At 46.7% G+C, this 22052-nt stretch overlaps 1 protein-coding gene across 2 annotated transcripts in view; it reads left to right on the forward strand.

The window, feature by feature from the left end:
• LOC124122883 (AP-2 complex subunit alpha-2-like) overlaps positions 1-21733 on the forward strand; it is a 79571-nt gene extending 57838 nt beyond the window's left edge. Inside the window, exons 18-25 of one of the 2 annotated variants that reach the window (XR_007218759.1) lie at positions 6502-6704; positions 7213-7385; positions 9790-9913; positions 11676-11792; positions 14324-14393; positions 14729-14863; positions 15865-21257; positions 21290-21733. Coding sequence is in view for 1 of the 2 variants with exons in the window: in XM_048386352.1 (XP_048242309.1) it covers positions 6502-6704; positions 7213-7385; positions 9790-9913; positions 11676-11792; positions 14324-14393; positions 14729-14863; positions 15865-15942 (900 nt within the window). In the remaining variant the exon portion in view is untranslated. Of the gene's footprint in view, positions 1-6501; positions 6705-7212; positions 7386-9789; positions 9914-11675; positions 11793-14323; positions 14394-14728; positions 14864-15864 lie in introns of both variants that reach the window. The other variant, XM_048386352.1, reaches the window with a different exon arrangement.
• Positions 21734-22052: the final 319 nt, after the last annotated feature.

Here is a 22052-nt window from a genome sequence, read left to right on the forward strand (position 1 = left end):
CTCATACATCCACCCTCCCCTGTCAGTGTGAGTACCCATCTCTCATGCCACCACCCTCCCCCGTCAGTGTGAGTACCCATCCCTCATACAACCACCCTCCCCCGTCAGTATGAGTACCCATCTCTCATACAACCACCCTCCCCCGTCAGTGTGAGTACCCATCCCTCATACAACCACCCTCCCCCGTCAGTATGAGTACCCATCCCTCATACAACCACCCTCCCCCGTCAGTGTGAGTACCCATCTCTCATACAACCACCCTCCCCCGTCAGTATGAGTACCCATCCCTCATACAACCACCCTCCCCCGTCAGTATGAGTACCCATCCCTCATACCACCACCCTCCCCTGTCAGTATGAGTACCCATCTCTCATACAACCACCCTCCCCCGTCAGTGTGAGTACCCATCTCTCATACAACCACCCTCCCCTGTCAGTGTGAGTACCCACCCCTCATACCACCACCCTCCCCTGACAGTGTGAGTACCCATCTCTCATACATCCACCCTCCCCTGTCAGTGTGAGTACCCATCCCTCATACAACCACCCTCCCCTGTCAGTGTGAGTACCCATCTCTCATACAACCACCCTCCCCCGTCAGTATGAGTACCCATCCCTCATACAACCACCCTCCCCTGTCAGTGTGAGTACCCATCCCTCATACAACCACCCTCCCCTGTCAGTGTGAGTACCCATCTCTCATACAACCACCCTCCCCCGTCAGTATGAGTACCCATCCCTCATACAACCACCCTCCCCCGTCAGTATGAGTACCCATCCCTCATACCACCACCCTCCCCTGTCAGTATGAGTACCCATCTCTCATACAACCACCCTCCCCCGTCAGTGTGAGTACCCATCTCTCATACAACCACCCTCCCCTGTCAGTGTGAGTACCCACCCCTCATACCACCACCCTCCCCTGACAGTGTGAGTACCCATCTCTCATACATCCACCCTCCCCTGTCAGTGTGAGTACCCATCCCTCATACAACCACCCTCCCCTGTCAGTGTGAGTACCCATCTCTCATACAACCACCCTCCCCCGTCAGTATGAGTACCCATCCCTCATACAACCACCCTCCCCTGTCAGTGTGAGTACCCACCCCTCATACAACCACCCTCCCCTGTCAGTGTGAGTACCCATCCCTCATACAACCACCCTCCCCCGTCAGTGTGAGTACCCATCTCTCATACAACCACCCTCCCCCGTCAGTGTGAATACCCATCCCTCATACAACCACCCTCCCCCGTCAGTATGAGTACCCATCCCTCATACCACCACCCTCCCCTGTCAGTATGAGTACCCATCTCTCATACAACCACCCTCCCCCGTCAGTGTGAGTACCCATCTCTCATACATCCACCCTCCCCTGTCAGTGTGAGTACCCATCCCTCATACAACCACCCTCCCCTGTCAGTGTGAGTACCCATCTCTCATACAACCACCCTCCCCCGTCAGTATGAGTACCCATCCCTCATACAACCACCCTCCCCTGTCAGTGTGAGTACCCACCCCTCATACAACCACCCTCCCCTGTCAGTGTGAGTACCCATCCCTCATACAACCACCCTCCCCCGTCAGTGTGAGTACCCATCTCTCATACAACCACCCTCCCCCGTCAGTGTGAATACCCATCCCTCATACCACCACCCTCCCCTGTCAGTATGAGTACCCATCTCTCATACAACCACCCTCCCCTGTCATTGTGAGTACCCATCTCTCATACAACCACCCTCCCCTGTCATTGTGAGTACCCACCCCTCATACAACCACCCTCCCCTGTCATTGTGAGTACCCACCCCTCATACAACCACCCTCCCCTGTCATTGTGAGTACCCACCCCTCATACATCCACCCTCCCCTGTCATTGTGAGTACCCACCCCTCATACAACCACCCTCCCCTGTCATTGTGAGTACCCACCCCTCATACAACCACCCTCCCCTGTCATTGTGAGTACCCACCCCTCATACATCCACCCTCCCCTGTCATTGTGAGTACCCATCCCTCATACATCCACCCTCCCCTGTCATTGTGAGTACCCACCCCTCATACAACCACCCTCCCCTGTCATTGTGAGTACCCACCCCTCATACATCCACCCTCCTCAGTCAGTGTGAGTACCCATCCCTCATACAACCACCCTCCCCCGTCAGTATGAGTACCCATCTCTCATGCCACCACTCTCCCCTGTCAGTGTGAGTACCCACCCCTCATACCACCACCCTCCCCTGTCAGTGTGAGTACCCATCCCTCATACAACCACCCACCCCTGTCAGTGTGAGTACCCATCCCTCATACAACCACCCACCCCTGTCAGTGTGAGTACCCATCCCTCATACAACCACCCACCCCTGTCAGTGTGAGTACCCACCCCTCATACAACCACCCTCCCCTGTCAGTGTGAGTACCCATCCCTCATACAACCACCCTCCCCCGTCAGTGTGAGTACCCATCCCTCATACCACCACACTCCCCTGTCAGTATGAGTACCCATCCCTCATACAACCACCCTCCCCTGTCAGTGTGAGTACCCATCCCTCATACAACCATCCTCCCCTGTCAGTGTGAGTACCCATCCCTCATACAACCACCCTCCCCTGTCATTGTGAGTACCCATCCCTCATACAACCACCCTCCCCTGTCAGTGTGAGTACCCATCCCTCATACCACCACCCTCCCCTGTCAGTGTGAGTACCCATCCCTCATACCACCACCCTCCCCTGACAGTGTGAGTACTCATCCCTCATACCACCACCCTCCCCTGTCAGTGTGAGTACCCATCTCTCATACATCCACCCTCCCCTGTCAGTGTGAGTACCCATCTCTCATACAACCACCCTCCCCTGTCAGTGTGAGTACCCATCTCTCATGCCACCACCCTCCCCTGTCAGTGTGAGTACCCACCTCTCATGCCACCCTTCTCTCATGCCACCCACCTCTCATGCCACCCACCTCTCATGCCACCCACCTCTCATGCCACCCACCCCTCATACCACCACCCTCCCCTGTCAGGGTGAGTACGCATCTCTCATACAACCACCCTCCCCTGTCAGTGTGAGTACCCACCTCTCATGCCACCCTTCTCTCATGCCACCCACCTCTCATGCCACCCACCTCTCATGCCACCCACCTCTCATGCCACCCATCTCTCATGCCACCCATCCCTCATGCTACCCACCTCTCATGCTACCCACCTCTCATGCTACCCACCTCTCATGCTACCCATCTCTCATGCCACCCACCTCTCATGCCACCCACCTCTCATGCCACCCATCCCTCATGCCACCCACCTCTCATGCCACCCACCTCTCAAGCACCCACCTCTCATGCCACCCACCTCTCATGCCACCCACCTCTCATGCCACCCATCCCTCATGCCACCCACCTCTCATGCCACCCACCTCTCAAGCACCCACCTCTCATGCCACCCATCCCTCATGCCACCCACCTCTCATGCCACCCATCTCTCATGCCACCCACCTCTCAAGCACCCACCTCTCAAGCACCCACCTCTCATGCCACCCACCTCTCAAGCACCCACCTCTCAAGCACCCACCTCTCATGCCACCCACCTCTCATGCCACCACCCTCTCATGCCACCCATCCCTCATGCCACCCACCTCTCATGCCACCCACCTCTCATGCCATCCATCTCTCATGCCACCCACCTCTCATGCCACCCACCTCTCATGCCACCCATCTCTCATGCCACCCATCCCTCATGCTACCCACCTCTCATGCTACCCACCTCTCATGCCACCCACCTCTCATGCCACCCATCCCTCATGCTACCCACCTCTCATGCCACCCATCTCTCATGCCACCCACCTCTCATGCCACCCACCTCTCATGCCACCCACCTCTCATGCTACCCACCTCTCATGCCACCCACCTCTCATGCCACCCATCCCTCATGCTACCCACCTCTCATGCCACCCATCCCTCATGCCACCCACCTCTCATGCCACCACCCTCTCATGCCACCCACCTCTCATGCCACCCACCTCTCATGCCACCACCCTCTCATGCCACCCACCTCTCATGCCACCCACCTCTCATGCCACCCATCCCTCATGCCACCCATCCCTCATGCCACCCACCTCTCATGCCACCCACCTCTCATGCCACCCATCTCTCATGCCACCCATCCCTCATGCTACCCACCTCTCATGCTACCCACCTCTCATGCTACCCACCTCTCATGCCACCCATCCCTCATGCTACCCACCTCTCATGCCACCCATCTCTCATGCCACCCATCCCTCATGCCACCCATCCCTCATGCTACCCACCTCTCATGCCACCCACCTCTCATGCCACCCATCCCTCATGCCACCCATCCCTCATGCTACCCACCTCTCAAGCACCCACCTCTCAAGCACCCACCTCTCATGCCACCCACCTCTCAAGCACCCACCTCTCATGCCACCCACCTCTCAAGCACCCACCTCTCAAGCACCCACCTCTCATGCCACCCACCTCTCAAGCACCCACCTCTCATGCCACCCACCTCTCATGCCACCACCCTCTCATGCCACCCATCCCTCATGCCACCCACCTCTCATGCCACCCACCTCTCATGCCATCCATCTCTCATGCCACCCACCTCTCATGCCACCACCCTCTCATGCCACCCACCTCTCAAGCACCCACCTCTCATGCCACCCACCTCTCATGCCACCCACCTCTCAAGCACCCACCTCTCATGCCATCCATCTCTCATGCCACCCACCTCTCATGCCACCCTTCTCTCATGCCACCCATCTCTCATGCCACCCATCTCTCATGCCACCCATCTCTCATGCCACCCATCTCTCAAGCACCCACCTCTCATGCCACCCACCTCTCATGCCACCCACCTCTCAAGCACCCACCTCTCATGCCATCCATCTCTCATGCCACCCACCTCTCATGCCATCCATCTCTCATGCCACCCACCTCTCATGCCACCCATCTCTCATGCCACCCATCCCTCATGCCACCCACCTCTCATGCCACCCACCTCTCATGCCACCCATCCCTCATGCTACCCACCTCTCATGCCACCCACCTCTCATGCCACCCACCTCTCATGCCACCCATCTCTCATGCCACCCATCCCTCATGCCACCCACCTCTCATGCCACCCACCTCTCATGCCACCCATCCCTCATGCTACCCACCTCTCATGCCACCCACCTCTCATGCCACCCACCTCTCATGCCACCCACCTCTCATGCCACCCATCCCTCATGCCACCCACCTCTCATGCCACCCACCTCTCATGCCACCCACCTCTCAAGCACCCACCTCTCATGCCACCCACCTCTCAAGCACCCACCTCTCAAGCACCCACCTCTCATGCCACCCACCTCTCAAGCACCCACCTCTCATGCCACCCACCTCTCATGCCACCCACCTCTCATGCCACCCATCTCTCATGCCACCCACCTCTCATGCCACCCATCCCTCATGCCACCCACCTCTCATGCCACCCACCTCTCATGCCACCCATCTCTCATGCCACCCACCTCTCATACCACCACCCTCTCATGCCACCCACCTCTCATGCCATCCATCTCTCATGCCACCCACCTCTCATGCCACCACCCTCTCATGCCACCCACCTCTCAAGCACCCACCTCTCATGCCACCCACCTCTCAAGCACCCACCTCTCATGCCATCCATCTCTCATGCCACCCACCTCTCATGCCACCCTTCTCTCATGCCACCCATCTCTCATGCCACCCATCTCTCATGCCACCCATCCCTCATGCCACCCATCTCTCATGCCACCCATCTCTCATGCCACCCACCTCTCATGCCACCCACCTCTCATGCCACCCATCCCTCATGCCACCCACCTCTCATGCCACCCACCTCTCAAGCACCCACCTCTCAAGCACCCACCTCTCATGCCACCCACCTCTCAAGCACCCACCTCTCAAGCACCCACCTCTCATGCCACCCACCTCTCAAGCACCCACCTCTCATGCCACCCACCTCTCATGCCACCACCCTCTCATGCCACCCATCCCTCATGCCACCCACCTCTCATGCCACCCACCTCTCATGCCATCCATCTCTCATGCCACCCACCTCTCAAGCACCCACCTCTCATGCCACCACCCTCTCATGCCACCCACCTCTCAAGCACCCACCTCTCATGCCACCCACCTCTCATGCCACCCATCTCTCATGCCACCCACCTCTCATGCCACCACCCTCTCATGCCACCCACCTCTCAAGCACCCACCTCTCATGCCACCCACCTCTCATGCCACCCACCTCTCAAGCACCCACCTCTCATGCCATCCATCTCTCATGCCACCCACCTCTCATGCCACCAACCTCTCATGCCACCCATCTCTCATGCCACCCACCTCTCATGCCACCCACCTCTCATGCCATCCATCTCTCATGCCACCCACCTCTCATGCCACCACCCTCTCATGCCACCCACCTCTCATGCCACCAGTCTCCCCTAAATGTCTGACTCATTACCTCTCTGTGCAGGTTTCATCACCAACAAGTTCCGGGTCTGCAATACTCCTTGAGCTGGACTCAGCGGCACCGACATCAGCTCCGGCACCCTCGACTGGATCAGCAGGGTACCTGGTGGATGTCTTCGACTCGCTGGGAGGTGGGGGAGGGGTAGTCGGGACGTCTAATGGCCTGGAGTCCAATGGCACGGCAGCGGGAGACGAGGGCCTCAGAAAGTAGGTAGAAGTGTGTCAGGAAGTGATGCAGCATTTCAGTGGCTGTACTCTGAGATTTGGTGTTAAGATCCCAAGCTGTAGCCACTGAATGTTGCTGTTATGATGATTCAATCACTGGTTTATCTGGTTCAGAGCTCATGTTTTTTTCCAGCTCGATAGCTGGAACGTTGCTGACTGTTGGTTAAACAGCATGTACTCACCAGGGATTTATATAGACACTCAAGGTCCCACATTGGAATTATAACGTTCCCAATTTCATGTAAATATAGTTTTTTAATGTGATGCATTTTTTACCAATAAAGAGGAGGCGCCTTTAAGGCTTACTTTTACATTATTGAAGGCAATGATAATATACAGTGTTAAAAAACCTTAAGAAAAAAACCTTAGAAAAAATGGTAACTTACAAATGATTTCACAGTTTTGAACAAAATAACGCTTTGTTTTCCTATATGCATGTCAAGGGTTCATATTTTGGAATCCTGTATAAATTGCTGACTCGCTATTCCAGGTTCATCTTGAAGCACAACGGGGTGTTGTACGAGAATGACCTGCTACAGATCGGCATCAAGTCGGAGTTCAGACAGAACCTGGCCCGGATCGGTGTCTTCTATGGGAATAAAACATCATTCCAGTTTACTAACTTCAAAGCTGACCTCAACACAACAGGGCCACTTGCTTCAGATATCCTTTACACACATGTGGTAGTAGTGGCAACAGCTTAGTAGCTCCATGCTTGCATGTTTTATGCTTTACAAATAGCAGGAAATCCTCTCCGACAGACACACTCATCACCTTACATCTCCTGGTTGCTGTTCACTTAATTGATCATCCTCCTTGTTACAGCATTCACGATTGTCTGTTTTTATACCACCGTTTACGAAGTAAATCGGGGGTATATAGCGTTCCGTTCGTCCGTCCGTCCGTCCTTCTGTCCATCCTTCCGTCCGAGCTTTTGTACGGCCCATAACTTTTTAACCATGCACCCTAGCTTCAACAAACTTGCTACACACATTTACCACAATGAGTACTTGTGCCTTTTGCTAGTTTGAAGATTCTGAATTTTTTAATTTTTGCCGTTTCCATGGAATCATGGTGAAACATAAATTTTGGGTAGAGTTTTTGTACGATCCATGTTTACAATATTATGTATCCTAGCTTCAGCAAAGTTGCTACATTAAGCGCTATGATTGTTTTTTATCTTTTATAACTTTCTGAAAGTTTTGTCTTTTGCTGTTTTCATGGAAACATGATGGAATTTAGAAATTTTGATGACTGGTTTTGTATAGCTAATATATTTTCAAAAATTGTTTCCACACATGTAGATCATCATAAGTATCTGTGCTTTGTGATAGTTTGAATTTATTAATTCTTTAGATATGACCAGGGTCAGCTGCTAATAGTGTTTATGCTACATTCCAGAAGTTATTGGCAACTAATTTTTGAGCTATCATGCAACCTAGGGGTTGTACTCCATGACTTGCAAATCTAGGCTTTGTGTTTTAAAACCTGCCTGACCAGGGGCTGAACATTATGACCTGTCAAACTGGGGTTTAGCTTCATGACCTGCCAAACTGGGGTTTAGCTTCATGACCTGCCAAACTGGGGTTTAGCTTCATGACCTGCCAAACTAGGGGTTGTGCTTCATGACCTGCCAAACTAGGGGTTGTGCTTCATGACCTGCCAAACTAGGGGTTGTGCTTTATGACCTGCCAAACTGGGGTTGTGCTTCATGACCTGCCAAACTAGAGGTTGTGCTTCATGACCTGCCAAACTGGGGTTGTGCTTCATGACCTGCCAAACTGGGGTTGTGCTTCATGACCTACCAAACTGGGGTTGTGCTTCATGACCTGCCAAACTGGGGTTGTGCTTCATGACCTGCCAAACTGGGGTTGTGCTTCATGACCTGTCAAACTAGGGGTTGTGCTTCATGACCTGCCAAACTGGGGTTGTGCTTCATGACCTGCCAAACTGGGGTTGTGCTTCATGACCTGCCAAACTGGGGTTTTGCTTCATGACCTGCCAAACTGGGGTTGTCCTTCATGACCTGCCAAACTGGGGTTGTGCTTCATGACCTGCCAAACTAGAGGTTGTGCTTCATGACCTGCCAAACTGGGGTTGTGCTTCATGACCTGCCAAACTGGGGTTGTGCTTCATGACCTACCAAACTGGGGTTGTGCTTCATGACCTGCCAAACTGGGGTTGTGCTTCATGACCTGCCAAACTGGGGTTGTGCTTCATGACCTGTCAAACTAGGGGTTGTGCTTCATGACCTGCCAAACTGTGGTTGTGCTTCATGACCTGCCAAACTGGGGTTGTGCTTCATGACCTGCCAAACTGGGGTTTTGCTTCATGACCTGCCAAACTGGGGTTGTCCTTCATGACCTGCCAAACTGGGGTTGTGCTTCATGACCTGCCAAACTGGGGTTGTGCTTCATGACCTGCCAAACTAGGGGTTGTGCTTCATGACCTGCCAAACTAGGGGTTGTGCTTCATGACCTGCCAAACTAGGGGTTGTGCTTCATGACCTGCCAAACTGTGGTTGTCCTTCATGATCTGCTAAACTGGGGTTGTGCTTCATGACCTGCCAAACTGTGGTTGTCCTTCATGATCTGCTAAACTGGGGTTGTGCTTCATGACCTGCCAAACTGGGGTTGTGCTTTATGACCTGCCAAACTGGGGTTGTGCTTCATGACCTGCCAAACTGGGGTTTTGCTTCATGACCTGCCAAACTAGGGGTTGTGCTTCATGACCTGCCAAACTGGGGTTGTGCTTCATGACCTGCCAAACTGGGGTTGTGCTTTATGACCTGCCTAACTCTAGACTGAGCGTAACTTTACTCTCTGTTTTACTCTGTTTTACTCTCTGTTTTACTCCCTGTTTTACTCCCTGTTTTACTCCCTGTTTTACTCTCTGTTTTACTCTCTGTTTTACTCTCAGTATGAGCGCTGTCATAATCTGAGTTGAGACAGAAAGAAAATATCCACTGATGTTGGAATAGTGGTCAGAGTTTCACAATGTGTCCTGAATTTGATGAAATCCCATAACAGACAAGTGTATTGTGCAGTTGTTTCCTTGACGGTCTCACCTCTCCAGATGACGCCGAAGACTGTGGAACCTACAATAGATGGTGGAGCTCAGGTGCAGCAAATGTTCAACATAGAGTGCCTCACTGAGTTCTCACAAAACCCAACTCTAGATATGTCATATATGTAAGTACATCTCACAAAACGCAACTCTAGATATGTCGTATATGTAAGTACATCTCACAAAACACAACTCTAGGTATGTCATATATGTAAGTACATCTCACAAAACCCAACTCTAGATATGTCATATATGTAAGTACATCTCACAAAACACAACTCTAGGTATGTCATATATGTAAGTACATCTCACAAAACACAACTCTAGATATGTCATATATGTAAGTACATCTCACAAAACACAACTCTAGGTATGTCATATATGTAAGTACATCTCACAAAACCAAACTCTAGATATGTCGTATATGTAAGTACATCTCACAAAACACAACTCTAGGTATGTCATTTATAAGTACATCTCACAAAACGCAACACTAGATATGTCATATATGTAAGTACATCTCACAAAACGCAACACTAGATATGTCATATATGTAAGTACATCTCACAAAACACAACTCTAGGTATGTCATATATGTAAGTACATCTCACAAAACGCAACACTAGATATGTCATTTATAAGTACATCTCACAAAACACAACTCTAGGTATGTCATATATGTAAGTACATCTCACAAAACACAACTCTAGGTATGTCATTTATAAGTACATCTCACAAAACGCAACACTAGATATGTCATATATGTAAGTACATCTCACAAAACGCAACACTAGATATGTCGTATATGTAAGTACATCTCACAAAACGCAACACTAGATATGTCGTATATGTAAGTACATCTCACAAAACCCAACTCTAGATATGTCATATATGTAAGTACATCTCACAAAACGCAACACTAGATATGTCGTACATATAAGTACATCTCACAAAACACAACTCTAGGTATGTCATTTATAATTGGATCTCACAAAACACAACTCTAGGTATGTTATTTATAAGTGGATCTCACAAAACACAACTCTAGGTATGTCATTTATAAGTGGATCTCACAAAACAACTCTAGGTATGTCATTTATAAGTGGATCTCACAAAACACAACTCTAGGTATGTACTGTGAAGTAACCCATGCTTGCCATAAGAGGCGACTAACCGGATCGGGTGGTCAGGCTCGCTGTCTTGGTTGATGCATATCATCAATCCCAATTGCGTGGATCGATGCTCATGATATCAATCATTGGACTGTCTTGTCCAGACTCGATTATTTATAGACCGCCGTCATGCAGCTGGAATATTGCTGAGTGCGTTATTAAACAACAAACCAACCAACCAACTAGATATGTCATTTATAAGTAGATCTCACTAAACACAACTCTAGATACGTCTCAACAACTCATTTCAGTCACTTGTTTCTTTGACATTCAGATATAATATAAATATTAAGCCTCCAAATATCAAGTAATGTCTAGTAGTCCTGTGCATAGCTTTAGTGCATTAATTTTCATTGGGACTCCAGAATAAGTATTAGTTTCTAACACTGTTCACTCACTAACTGGGGGCACGGCTGGCCCAGTGGTCTAAGGTGCCGCAATTCGCTGTGCAGAGTTGCGTCTCTTGGGCAGGCTAGAAACCTATGCTTGTGGGTTCGAATCCCGGTTCGCCCCGATTATGTTTCTAGGTTTGTCAGCACCATACCTGTGCGCGTGGGTTTCACCGAAGTGGTAAACGTCTAAGACCTGCGTCACTTCGGGCTTTCCTCCCACATTAAGTGGACACGCAGTGATATAACTGGAAAACTGTTAAAAGCGGCGCTATGCACAACTCACTCACTCATTCACTCACTAACTCAGTACCCTTGCTCCTCAGACACAGCGGGGCAGCTCAGAAAATGACCCTGAAGCTACCGGTGTTCCTCAATAAATTCATAGAACCTGCAGAAATGAACTCGGAATCATTCTTCACAAGGTGGAAAGCACTTAGCCAGTAAGTAGCCACGTTTCTTTGAATCTTCTTCTTTTTCTCCTCACTGTCAAACATGATGAATTCAAGGAATCTATTAACCTGATATTATTCAATTCTTGCAAATATCACTTTAGTTGTCGTGATTTCACATTTCAGTATTGATTACAAATATCTCCTTTTTAGAATGTTTGAAATGAATGGTGAGTTTGTGTGACTGGTCATTGTGTTCGAATTGTGAGTAGTAAGTGTGGGGGTGGGGGTGGGGGTGGGGGTTGGCGGACTGTGAATGAGCGATGAATTGGAAGTGGTCAGTGTGTGGCTGTGTGTAGTGAGTGTGGGGGTGTGGGTGGGGGGAGCGGACTGTGTATGAGTGATGAATTGGGAGTGGTCAGTGTGTGGCTGTGTGTAGTGAGTGGGGGTGTGGATGGGGGGAGCGGACTGTGAATGAGCGATGAATTGGAAGTGGTCAGTGTGTGGCTGTGTGTAGTGAGTGTGGGGGTGTGGGGGTGTGGGTAGGGGGAGCGGACTGTGTATGAGTGATGAATTGGGAGTGGTCAGTGTGTGGCTGTGTGTAGTGAGTGTGGGGGTGTGGGTGGGGGGAGCGGACTGTGTATGAGTGATGAATTGGGAGTGGTCAGTGTGTGGCTGTGTGGAGTAAGTGTGGGGGTGTGGGTGGGTGGATGTACCGTATATGACCGCGTATACCGTATTCGACGTAATAAGCGCCCAGGGCGCTCTCAAAATTAGAAATAGAGGGCTCTTATTAGAATGTTATTTTGGTGAAAAAAACAGAGTTGAAAGATGAATTTCGTGGTTTATGCTGACAGCCTGAAATGTTTATGTACCCATAATTAAGGGTGCATATAACACACGAGTGTGTATTACACGCGAATAAATGTCTTGTGTAGATTGATCAATCGGAAGGGGTGCTAATTGGGATATATCAGCAAATATCGCCTAGCGCTTATTAGAGCGGGGCGCTTATTACGTCGAATACGGTAAGCCAAATTTTGAGGACCAGAAAAAAGATTCTGTAGAAAGGGGTCGGCTTATCCACGGGATACACTTTCATGATAGTATTTTTCAGATCGTGATCTGTTAGAAACATCGCCTGAATGACAGTCCGATAGATTACAACTTCCCGAAAGTTTGGAAGTTGCCACGACTAGAGCCATTATTGTTATAAATTATCAATAAAGTTATTATTATACACCAATGTTGTCATTATTAAAAAAATGTTATGCATGTTACTACTTCCGATAATAAGTTTTCAATTGAATGAATGTTCAAGTTTATCGTTCTTCATAAACTCCACAATCTTAACATGTAACAATATATGTAATTCACAGCTATAATATATAATCCCCAGATGCAATCGCCAATAGCTATTACGTACGTTTTGCAAAGTTCATAAATTGATAGTGAACATCGCCTAGTGTCTACCTTTATTGAAAGAGGCAAATATACAACTGTATCGGCGAGTTATTCCGTTCGCCATTTGCAAAAACATGTGATCAGCTGTTTCCTGTGACGTCACAAATGATGACCACTGTGATTGCTTCCTGTTGTTTAAAAGCAACACGGTACACAAGGAAATGAGCACTGATAATAACGGGCCGATTGGTATTGTCATGTTGTTTACACAAACATTTTCAAGTTGTGGGTGCTTAGCGATCGTGTTGGGAGTAGGGGCTTAATTCCTTTGTTTTCGAGAGATTAGTTTAATAAACTGGAGAAGCCTGTGAGTAAGTGATGGTCATTTAATGTGTTCATAGTATGATAGTTTATTTAATTCATTTGGATTAACATACAATAGTGGGGTAAAGGGGGGTTATAAAAGTTGGTATATTTTTACTGACTGACATTCTCATTATGAGTTTGAAACGAAAACGCCATGCTTACGAGTCTTCGCTCTAGCTGATATATTTTCTCACGGGTTCATAATTCTATATACACTGATTCACAAAATGGCGCTTCGTTGTTGATGGCAACATATAACGATCATTATGAGATTAAAAAAAACCAAGAGAAACAGCTTACCACATTATGAAAGTGGATGACTGGTTTGTTAAATCTTTATTAGAAATAATAATGACTTTTTCAATATAATTACAACGTTTTTCATCTTATATTTTTGAATATCTGCGAGTACCGGCACATGTCTTGCAGTCCGACTTCGCAGTGTTTTTTGCCTTTCAATTCCTGGTTCGGCTTATCTGCGGGTCAAATCATTTCCTTTCGTATTTCAATGGTCAAGTTAACACCTTGGCTTATCTACGGGTTCGGCTTATCCGCGGTCATATACGGTACTGTGTATGAGTGATGAATTGGGAGTGGTCAGTGTGTGGCTGTGTGTAGTGAGTGTTGGGGTGGGGGTGGGTGGATGTACTGTGTAAGAGTGATGAATTGGGAGTGGTCAGTGTGTGTCTGTGAGTAGTAAGTGTGGGGGTGGGTGTGATGGTGGCGGGGGTAGGGGGGTGGACTGTGTGTCAGCGGTTAGGGCACAGTGTTAAGGACAGAACTTATTGTTGATATTCCCCTTGTATTTGCAGACCAAGTCAGGAGTGTCAGAAAATATTTAAGGCACTGTTTCCGATAGATACAGAACAAACAAAGGCAAAGGTAAGAATCTCTAAACCTGTCCTTTATAAGTCTGAGGCACCCTAATCCAGTACTGTAAACACTTCGTTGAACCTAATCAGTTGAACTGGAACCCAGTCACCTTGTGCTCATGTGGAAAAAGTGCTCCGACTACTTGTCTTGGCTAATTCTGTGTCGTTGTACCCTGATGGATTATTTAGGGGCCACTGGCATAGAGCTGGAGGATTGTGTTGTACAACACCATTTACTAACTACAGGCATAACACAGTGATCCGTGTGTAGATGATTGAGCCTGTACACTATGTTCTGTTGCAATGTTTTATTCACTGTGGAGTTTCCTTCTTTTCTTGTTGCAGCTCATAGGCTTTGGAGTTAGTATTTTAGAAGGTATCGATCCCAACCCTGATAACTTCGTGTCGGCTGGCATCCTGCATACACGGAACTTACAGACAGGCTGTTTGGTTCGACTAGAACCCAATAAACAAGTAGAGGTATGTAACAGACAGGCTGTTTGGTTATACGAGATTCCAGTAAACAATTGTGGTATGTAACAGACAGGCTGTTTGATTAGATGAGATTCCAGTAAACAAGTAGAGGTATGTGACAGAAAGGCTGTTGGATTAGACAAGATTCCAGTAAACAATTGTGGTATGCAACAGACAGGCTGTTGGATTATACGAGATTCCAGTTAACAAGTCATTGTATGTAACAGACAGGCTGTTTGATTATACGAGATTCCAGTTAACAAGTCATTGTATGTAACAGACAGGCTGTTTGATTAGACAAGATTCCAGTAAACAATTGTGGTATGCAACAGACAGGCTGTTTGATTATACGAGATTCCAGTAAACAATTGTGGTATGTAACAGACAGGCTGTTTGATTATACGAGATTCCAGTAAACAAGTCGTGGTATGTAACAGACAGGCTGTTTGATTAGACGAGATTCCAGTAAACAAGTCGTGGCATACAACAGACAGGCTGTTTGATTATACAAGATTCCAGTAAACAAGTCGTGGTATGTAACAGACAGGCTGTTTGATTATACGAGATTCCAGTAAACAAGTCGTGGTATGTAACAGACAGGCTGTTTGATTATACGAGATTCCAGTAAACAAGTCGTGGTATGTAACGGACAGGCTGTTTGATTATACGAGATTCCAGTAAACAAGTCGTGGTATGTAACAGACAGGCTGTTTGATTAGACGAGATTCCAGTAAACAAGTAGAGGTATGTAACAGACAGGCTGTTTGATTAGATGAGATTCCAGTTGTAGAGGTATGTTGGATCGACTAGAACCCACTAAAGTAGTGTTATCCAAGCAGCATAAAACAATCCTCACTCACAATGTAATGGACAGATTGCTTCACTCAACTGTTCAAGTTGCAGGTTGACTCGTCACCTGTCCCCAGTAGTTGAATCTTGATTATTCATGAGTGTCATTTTCCACCTGTCTTATCACGAATATTGAAAGACTAAATTGTTTTTTTCAGATGTATCGGCTGACTATCAGATCAACAAAAGATTCCGTAGCATCCATATTAGGCGACTTGTTGGAGGGACAGTTTTAAGGGACTTGTGTTATACAAATCAGTTACACCTAGGCGTATGTTGTGTGTTAGCAGTTGTCTCACTCGGCGTCGGCATCGACGTGGAGAACGCTTGGCAACTTCGTCAACCGACCTAGGGTGGTGCTCATAGAGTTTCCATTGATGGTCACTTGACAAGGCATTCCTGATTGTATTGTCTTTCTAATTGTCCATGGATGCAGTTCAGATACATCACAAGGTACCGCCGCCACGGGACAACACAAGTCGGATGAAATATCTGTGCACTGCATGCTGGGAGTAAACAAAGGCTGTTACTGTATGGAGAAGACCCCTAGGAAAAGCTGGAACTGGATAATAAGATGAATAAATTACTTCAGTATCAAGTGTTACTGTAAGAAATGATTACTGGGGACTTTGTCTAAACATGACTTCTTCGGGACCCAAAGTTAAGTCCGTTGTTGAGACAGGTCTGGGTGCTACGACTGTCGTAAGTCTATGTTAAGGTATGGGGGTTACGATCATCTTAGCGCTAAGATCGCTTTGTACAACGGCACCCTGGACTATAGCTGAAGATAAAGAAATAGAAAATAAAGATGAGGTTGAACGAAGTATCATATATCATGGTAAATATGGAAGCGTACGTCTGGTCCAGTATTAACAAGCCCGGATTAGTCTGGTTTCCACAGATTCCATTGCAATTGTTTGTTGATTAAACTCATATAGTGGAGTTTTCAAGAATATATTTGGATAATTTCAGGCCATTTTATCATGTTGGACTCCTGGTAGTTACTTAGTGCTGGAGCGGTCAGTGATGTATTTTGTCTTGTGTTGTGAGTAGTGGAGGAGGCTGTCTAGTCGTCCCACATTGTGCAGACAACACCATGTGGTAAACATAGCTTGTGTCCTCAGTGACCTCACAAGCCTCAAACATTGTTAAACATAGCTTGTCTTCAGTGACCTCAAGCGTCAAACATTGTTAAACATAGCATGTGTCCAGTGACCTCACAAGCATCAAACATTGTAAAACAAAGCTTGTCTTCAGTGACCTCAAGCGTCAAACATTGATAAACATAGCATGTGTCCAGTGACCTCACAAGCATCAAACATTGTAAAACAAAGCTTGTCTTCAGTGACCTCAAGCCTCCAACATTGTAAACATTCAGTGTCTTGAATCCTATGTTGGTATTCAGTATGTAACTCTGTGTCCATCTTTTAACACTGTTCAGACCAGCTTCGGAAAGCTCAGCCATCTGTCTCAGTCATGAATATTGACAGCAGTAGCAGGTTTTGAAAGTATCTACATCAGCTTGTAGTATTAGCTGTTTCACCAAGGCGAGTGTGCTGGGACACAAGCTAGGTCAAATATAAACGTCACAATTCAACTGTCATGGTGGAGGTCACCTCATGTGGTGATCAACTCAAGGGCTTGTCCCCAGAAGACTGGAAAACGCAACTGTTGGCGTAACCAGTTTGGCCATTGTGACAAGCTGACCGACTCCAACTACAAGATTCCGAGTCACAAGACTTTAAATGTTTGTTGTAACCTGTTTGGTGATAGCATATAGACAGGGATTCCGATATCCAGATCACATGGCTCTGAGTCCGAAGTCTTGAACAGAACTACAGTGGGTAGTTGTGGATCAGGTTTGAGGACATGTGAGTGTTTCACGTGATGACAGTTTGTTATATTGTGGACACTGGAGGTATAGTAGATATGAGCTGTACAGTACATGTTCGTTGTAGATATGTTAGATCTATTCACTGCTATGAAATGTTTAGTATAAAAAGGCCTTTGAGAAGCGTCTGTCTGTGTTGGTGTAATTGCAGCATGTTTACATTATACATAGAACACACTGGCAGACTTGTAGTTACGAGACTGCAATTGTTAGATATGTTACCATGGTTACATAGAGAATCTGATTATTTTCATAGGACTCCGTCCTGTAACATTTAGATGGAAAGATGCTTGCATGCTTTGAAATGATTGAGAAAAGAAACCAAGAAGTTTGAAATTTGCTCCTGCATGTTAGTATCTTTGGGCATGGGTGGTTGAGTAGTCCAGGATGGTTCAGAGTTTCCCAATTTGATCGTCTCTCTGTGATTTGAATCCCAGATGCTCCTGATAAATGACCTTTGGTCTGCATGATCCTTGATCCTTGATCTGTTTTTGATCTGTCATGATTCTTGATCTGTCATGATCCTTTATCTTTGGCCTGTCATGATCCTCGATTTGTCATGATTCTTGATCTGTCATGATCCTTGATCTGTCATGATCCTTTATCTTTGGCTTGTCGTGATCCTTGATTTGTCATGATCCTTGATCTGTCATGATCCTTGATCTTTGGCATGTCGTGATCCTTGACCTGTCTTCAGTTCGCCTTCAGCTCGTGGGTTCACCAGACTTGCATATCTGTAATCTGCATCACTTTGGTCTGTCCTCCTCCCACATGACACCGGCGCGCTATGTAACTGTTACTGATGCTACAGTTCAGGTCATGACAAAATGTAACCCAACACAGCCTCTCTTCCACTATGGAGGAGAGCAGATCTTAAGAGTGAATGGTCAAGTGGTCAATTTGCTGTCACAGCAGTGCACTGTGGGAAGGCTGAAGATCAAGACGTGAACATAGTTTAGCCAGCTAGTAGACAAACATTCCCTTTGTGTTGAGGGCCAGGCAGCCCTGACACTCAAGGGCGCACCAGCCTCGACTTTGCACACTTTTGTATTTTTACAAACTATTGTTAATGATTTGTTGACTTGTGATAAATTGTTTTATGTAAATCTCTGTTTAAGGAACGTGTGTTAAAGGAACTAGCACTGTTATGTACCAGTAAGTGGAGGTTTCTGAGCTATAAAATCTTTAGTTTGCTAGCTATGTCTTCTTGTGATAGTGATATTATGGGTGAGATAGTTGTTCAGTGAGAGAATTTGATCATAGAGAGTTCTAAGACTAAGTTTCAAGGAGTCTTCACAGGCAGAATCGTCCTGATCGGCAAACATTTAAAAAATCATTATTGTAACTGTTGATAATTTGGTCAAAACTTGGATAGGATTTATTCATTGGTACAAATTCAACTGAATAGTGTGCTACATGAGAACATCCCAAAGTTTTGTTGATGGCCTTTGGAATATATTTTGTTTTATAAGCAGGCCATGTGGATGGTGATGTCCTGAACAGAAGTCATTGATCTTTTGTAGGTTTGATGTATGAGACCTGAACAAGCTTGCTGCTACTTGTTTACTGTGTATATTCATGGATTCTGTTCTTTAAAGAAGCTTGTGCTCTTGAAATGATAACTGCAATGCTTTGCTGGTGTATAAGAACAAGTGTTGCATGTCCAGAGGGTTGAGTGAATCACGTGATGTGAAAGGTTACAATATGTTATCAACCATTGTTAAATCTTATTGTTTTCTTCTGATTTGTAAATTTTATGTATACTTTGTACATTGTGTCCTAGCCTTCTATAGCTAGCCTTGCTCTATGTACTGAGGAAATGTATAACTATATTTAATTGGGTGACAAACTCTCCTCACCTAAATATTGTATATAGCTCTATATATAGGCTTGTAAATGCATGCTTAAAGTTTAGTTAGGCTACAAAGAGATTTGTGTTTGATCATGCAATGCTGTGTGTGTTGAACAGCACCCGGAGGTGGAGTTGCAGGCTGAGGTTGGGATGAGAGGCAAGGGGAGGTTACCTCTGAAATGTTTCCTGGAATGAAGGTGTTATGGCATGAGGTGTTGCTTCTATTATCAATGTTATCATTATGCAATGGCGGTCATACTGAATCATTAAAAAGAGCAAGGAAAACAAAGGCCTTCAAGTTGTTGCTACACCTTCCTTTCCAGCGTCCTTCTTGCTTACTCATGTAATAAGCCTGCTGCTGCTTCTGTCTGAGCCTGCTAGGATGACCATTGACGGGTTACGGTGTCAGTTGGTAAAAGATTCATATCTTTCTCGTTTACATTCCCACTTCACGTGCTAATCCTCAATATTCATCCATCCCTTCGGCTATTTTCAATCCTCTCCCATCTCTTTCAACATCTCCTTGCCCCAAACTACCCTTCACCTAACCCACCCTTCACCTTACCTACCCGTCACTAAACTTGCCCTGACACAACCAACCCCTCACCCACTCAAATCCTCCCCCAATAACCCTCGTCCTCCCATCCCCTCGAACCAAAGTCCATCCCTCTTGCCCAGCCTCCTTCCCCTGAGCTCCACCTCCCCTCCTCCCCATAGCTCCACCTCCCATCCTCCCAAGAGCTCCACTCCCCTCCTCCCAAGAACTCCACTCCCCTCCCAGCCAATACCACGATGCATTATCTGGCCTCCTCCTGGCATTATTCCTGTTTCCCTTCCATGCTTATTAACATGCTCTGAATGTGATACTGTATTTAGATACACACACCATAATGTTATTTAATGTACTCATGGTCATAACGATGCATAAAGGTATTGTAGATTCAGTGGGCTTGAAGACTCATCAGCTTTCTTCTAAAGCAGGCTCATGTGGCAACAAATGTGGACCAGCCATAATCAGTTGTTATGCAGTGGTAGTCCAGTCGGAACCATTATCAGACTTGTTTTAGGTTAATTGCTTGTCCAGGTAAGTGGACACAGACATAATTGTCAGCTTACCTGTGGGAAGTCTTGGAACTAACAACAGTCACACGGCATGTATGGTATCATTAGTTGTATACAGTCATTGTCCCTACATCATTCAGGGATAGAGCTCTGGCATACATGGGGGTTGTTTAGATAGACACAAATTGTATGGGAAGATAGGATGTGTATGGTTACGTTGTTACGATAAGGTTAGTGATCAGTGACTCTGGTAGATGTGGGATGAATAAAACCGTTATAGTCCAAGATGCATCTGTAGGTGATGAACAGCTGTGGTAGTACCTGTCAGTAGAGTCTGTGCAGTCGCCCAATAAAGCTGAGTCATGAACCTGAATAAAACAAGTTCCCTATTCTTTTTTTCAGTGCAGGTTGCAATGTCTACATGAAATCCCCAAGCTTAACACACATGATCCAGTTTGATTGTACATCTTAGAATGTTGTACATAGTCCAAGGCATGTTTCACCAACTGTCCTGGTGCTAATATTGGTGTGTGGGTCCTTTCTTCATCCTGGATGTACACTGTAGCACAAGGGTTGCTGTGAGGAACTGAGGCCTGTTGACTGCCCTTTTTGTCAGTGTTAGAAGCAGGTGTATTATGCAGTGCTAAAGTAGTCATTGTTCCTGTGGACTGTAGTTCCCTCGTGAGAAGACTGTCCCTGTTGTCTGGTGCAATAGTTAGTGTAGTTTACTCATAGTTTCCTCATAGGTCAGGGGAGATCACTCATAGTTTCCTCATAGGTCAGGGGAGATCACTCATAGTTTCCTCATAGGTCAGGGGAGATCACTCATCAACACACGTAAACACATCCGATTAGAAAACTGCTTAGCTCTCAAATGTTGTCAATGCAGTTTCTTGAATCGGTTAATTATGTGGTATTTCAGGTTTGTCCACGATTTCTTTTTAAGTAGGTGGTTAGGATTTGAAGAAATAGCCATTTGAAAATGTCACTTGAATTACAATTGGATTATTTGAAGTTTTGTAGTCAGATGAATGGTTTTGTAACACAGACTTTTTGTATGATAATTTGTATGGAGAGTGGTAGGCCACTGGGCCCAGCCCCACTGGAGGCACAAGCCACAAGGTGATGTGTCCCAGGTAGCTACACTGATCATGTCCATGATACCTGCACAGCCTGACAATGTATGTCATACTCATGTAATAAAGGTGATTTTTAAAAAGAATACTTTTCCTGTTCATTTTTGTGTGACCTAACTTTCAAAAGCAGTATTGAGCTCTTGTTCATTTTAAGAAGTTTTTACTTCTTATTGACGATGATGCTTGTTTTGAACCTTACTGTGATTTCTCTGGTCTTGGAATTCACCGTAGTGGGAAGTTGACAGATTGAATGAGAGAACTACGTTCTTGATGGTTGTGGGGTCATTTGTCAACAGTATGACCCGCACTCATGATGACTGCTACTGATTGGCCAGGACATTCTTACACATGTAATGTTTTCTACTGATTGGACAAGACATTCTTACACACGTAATGTGATCTACT

Source organism: Haliotis rufescens, unplaced genomic scaffold (assembly GCF_023055435.1).
Source record: "Haliotis rufescens isolate VD_foot unplaced genomic scaffold, xgHalRufe1.0.p SCAF_6, whole genome shotgun sequence".
Taxonomy (NCBI): domain Eukaryota; kingdom Metazoa; phylum Mollusca; class Gastropoda; order Lepetellida; family Haliotidae; genus Haliotis; species Haliotis rufescens.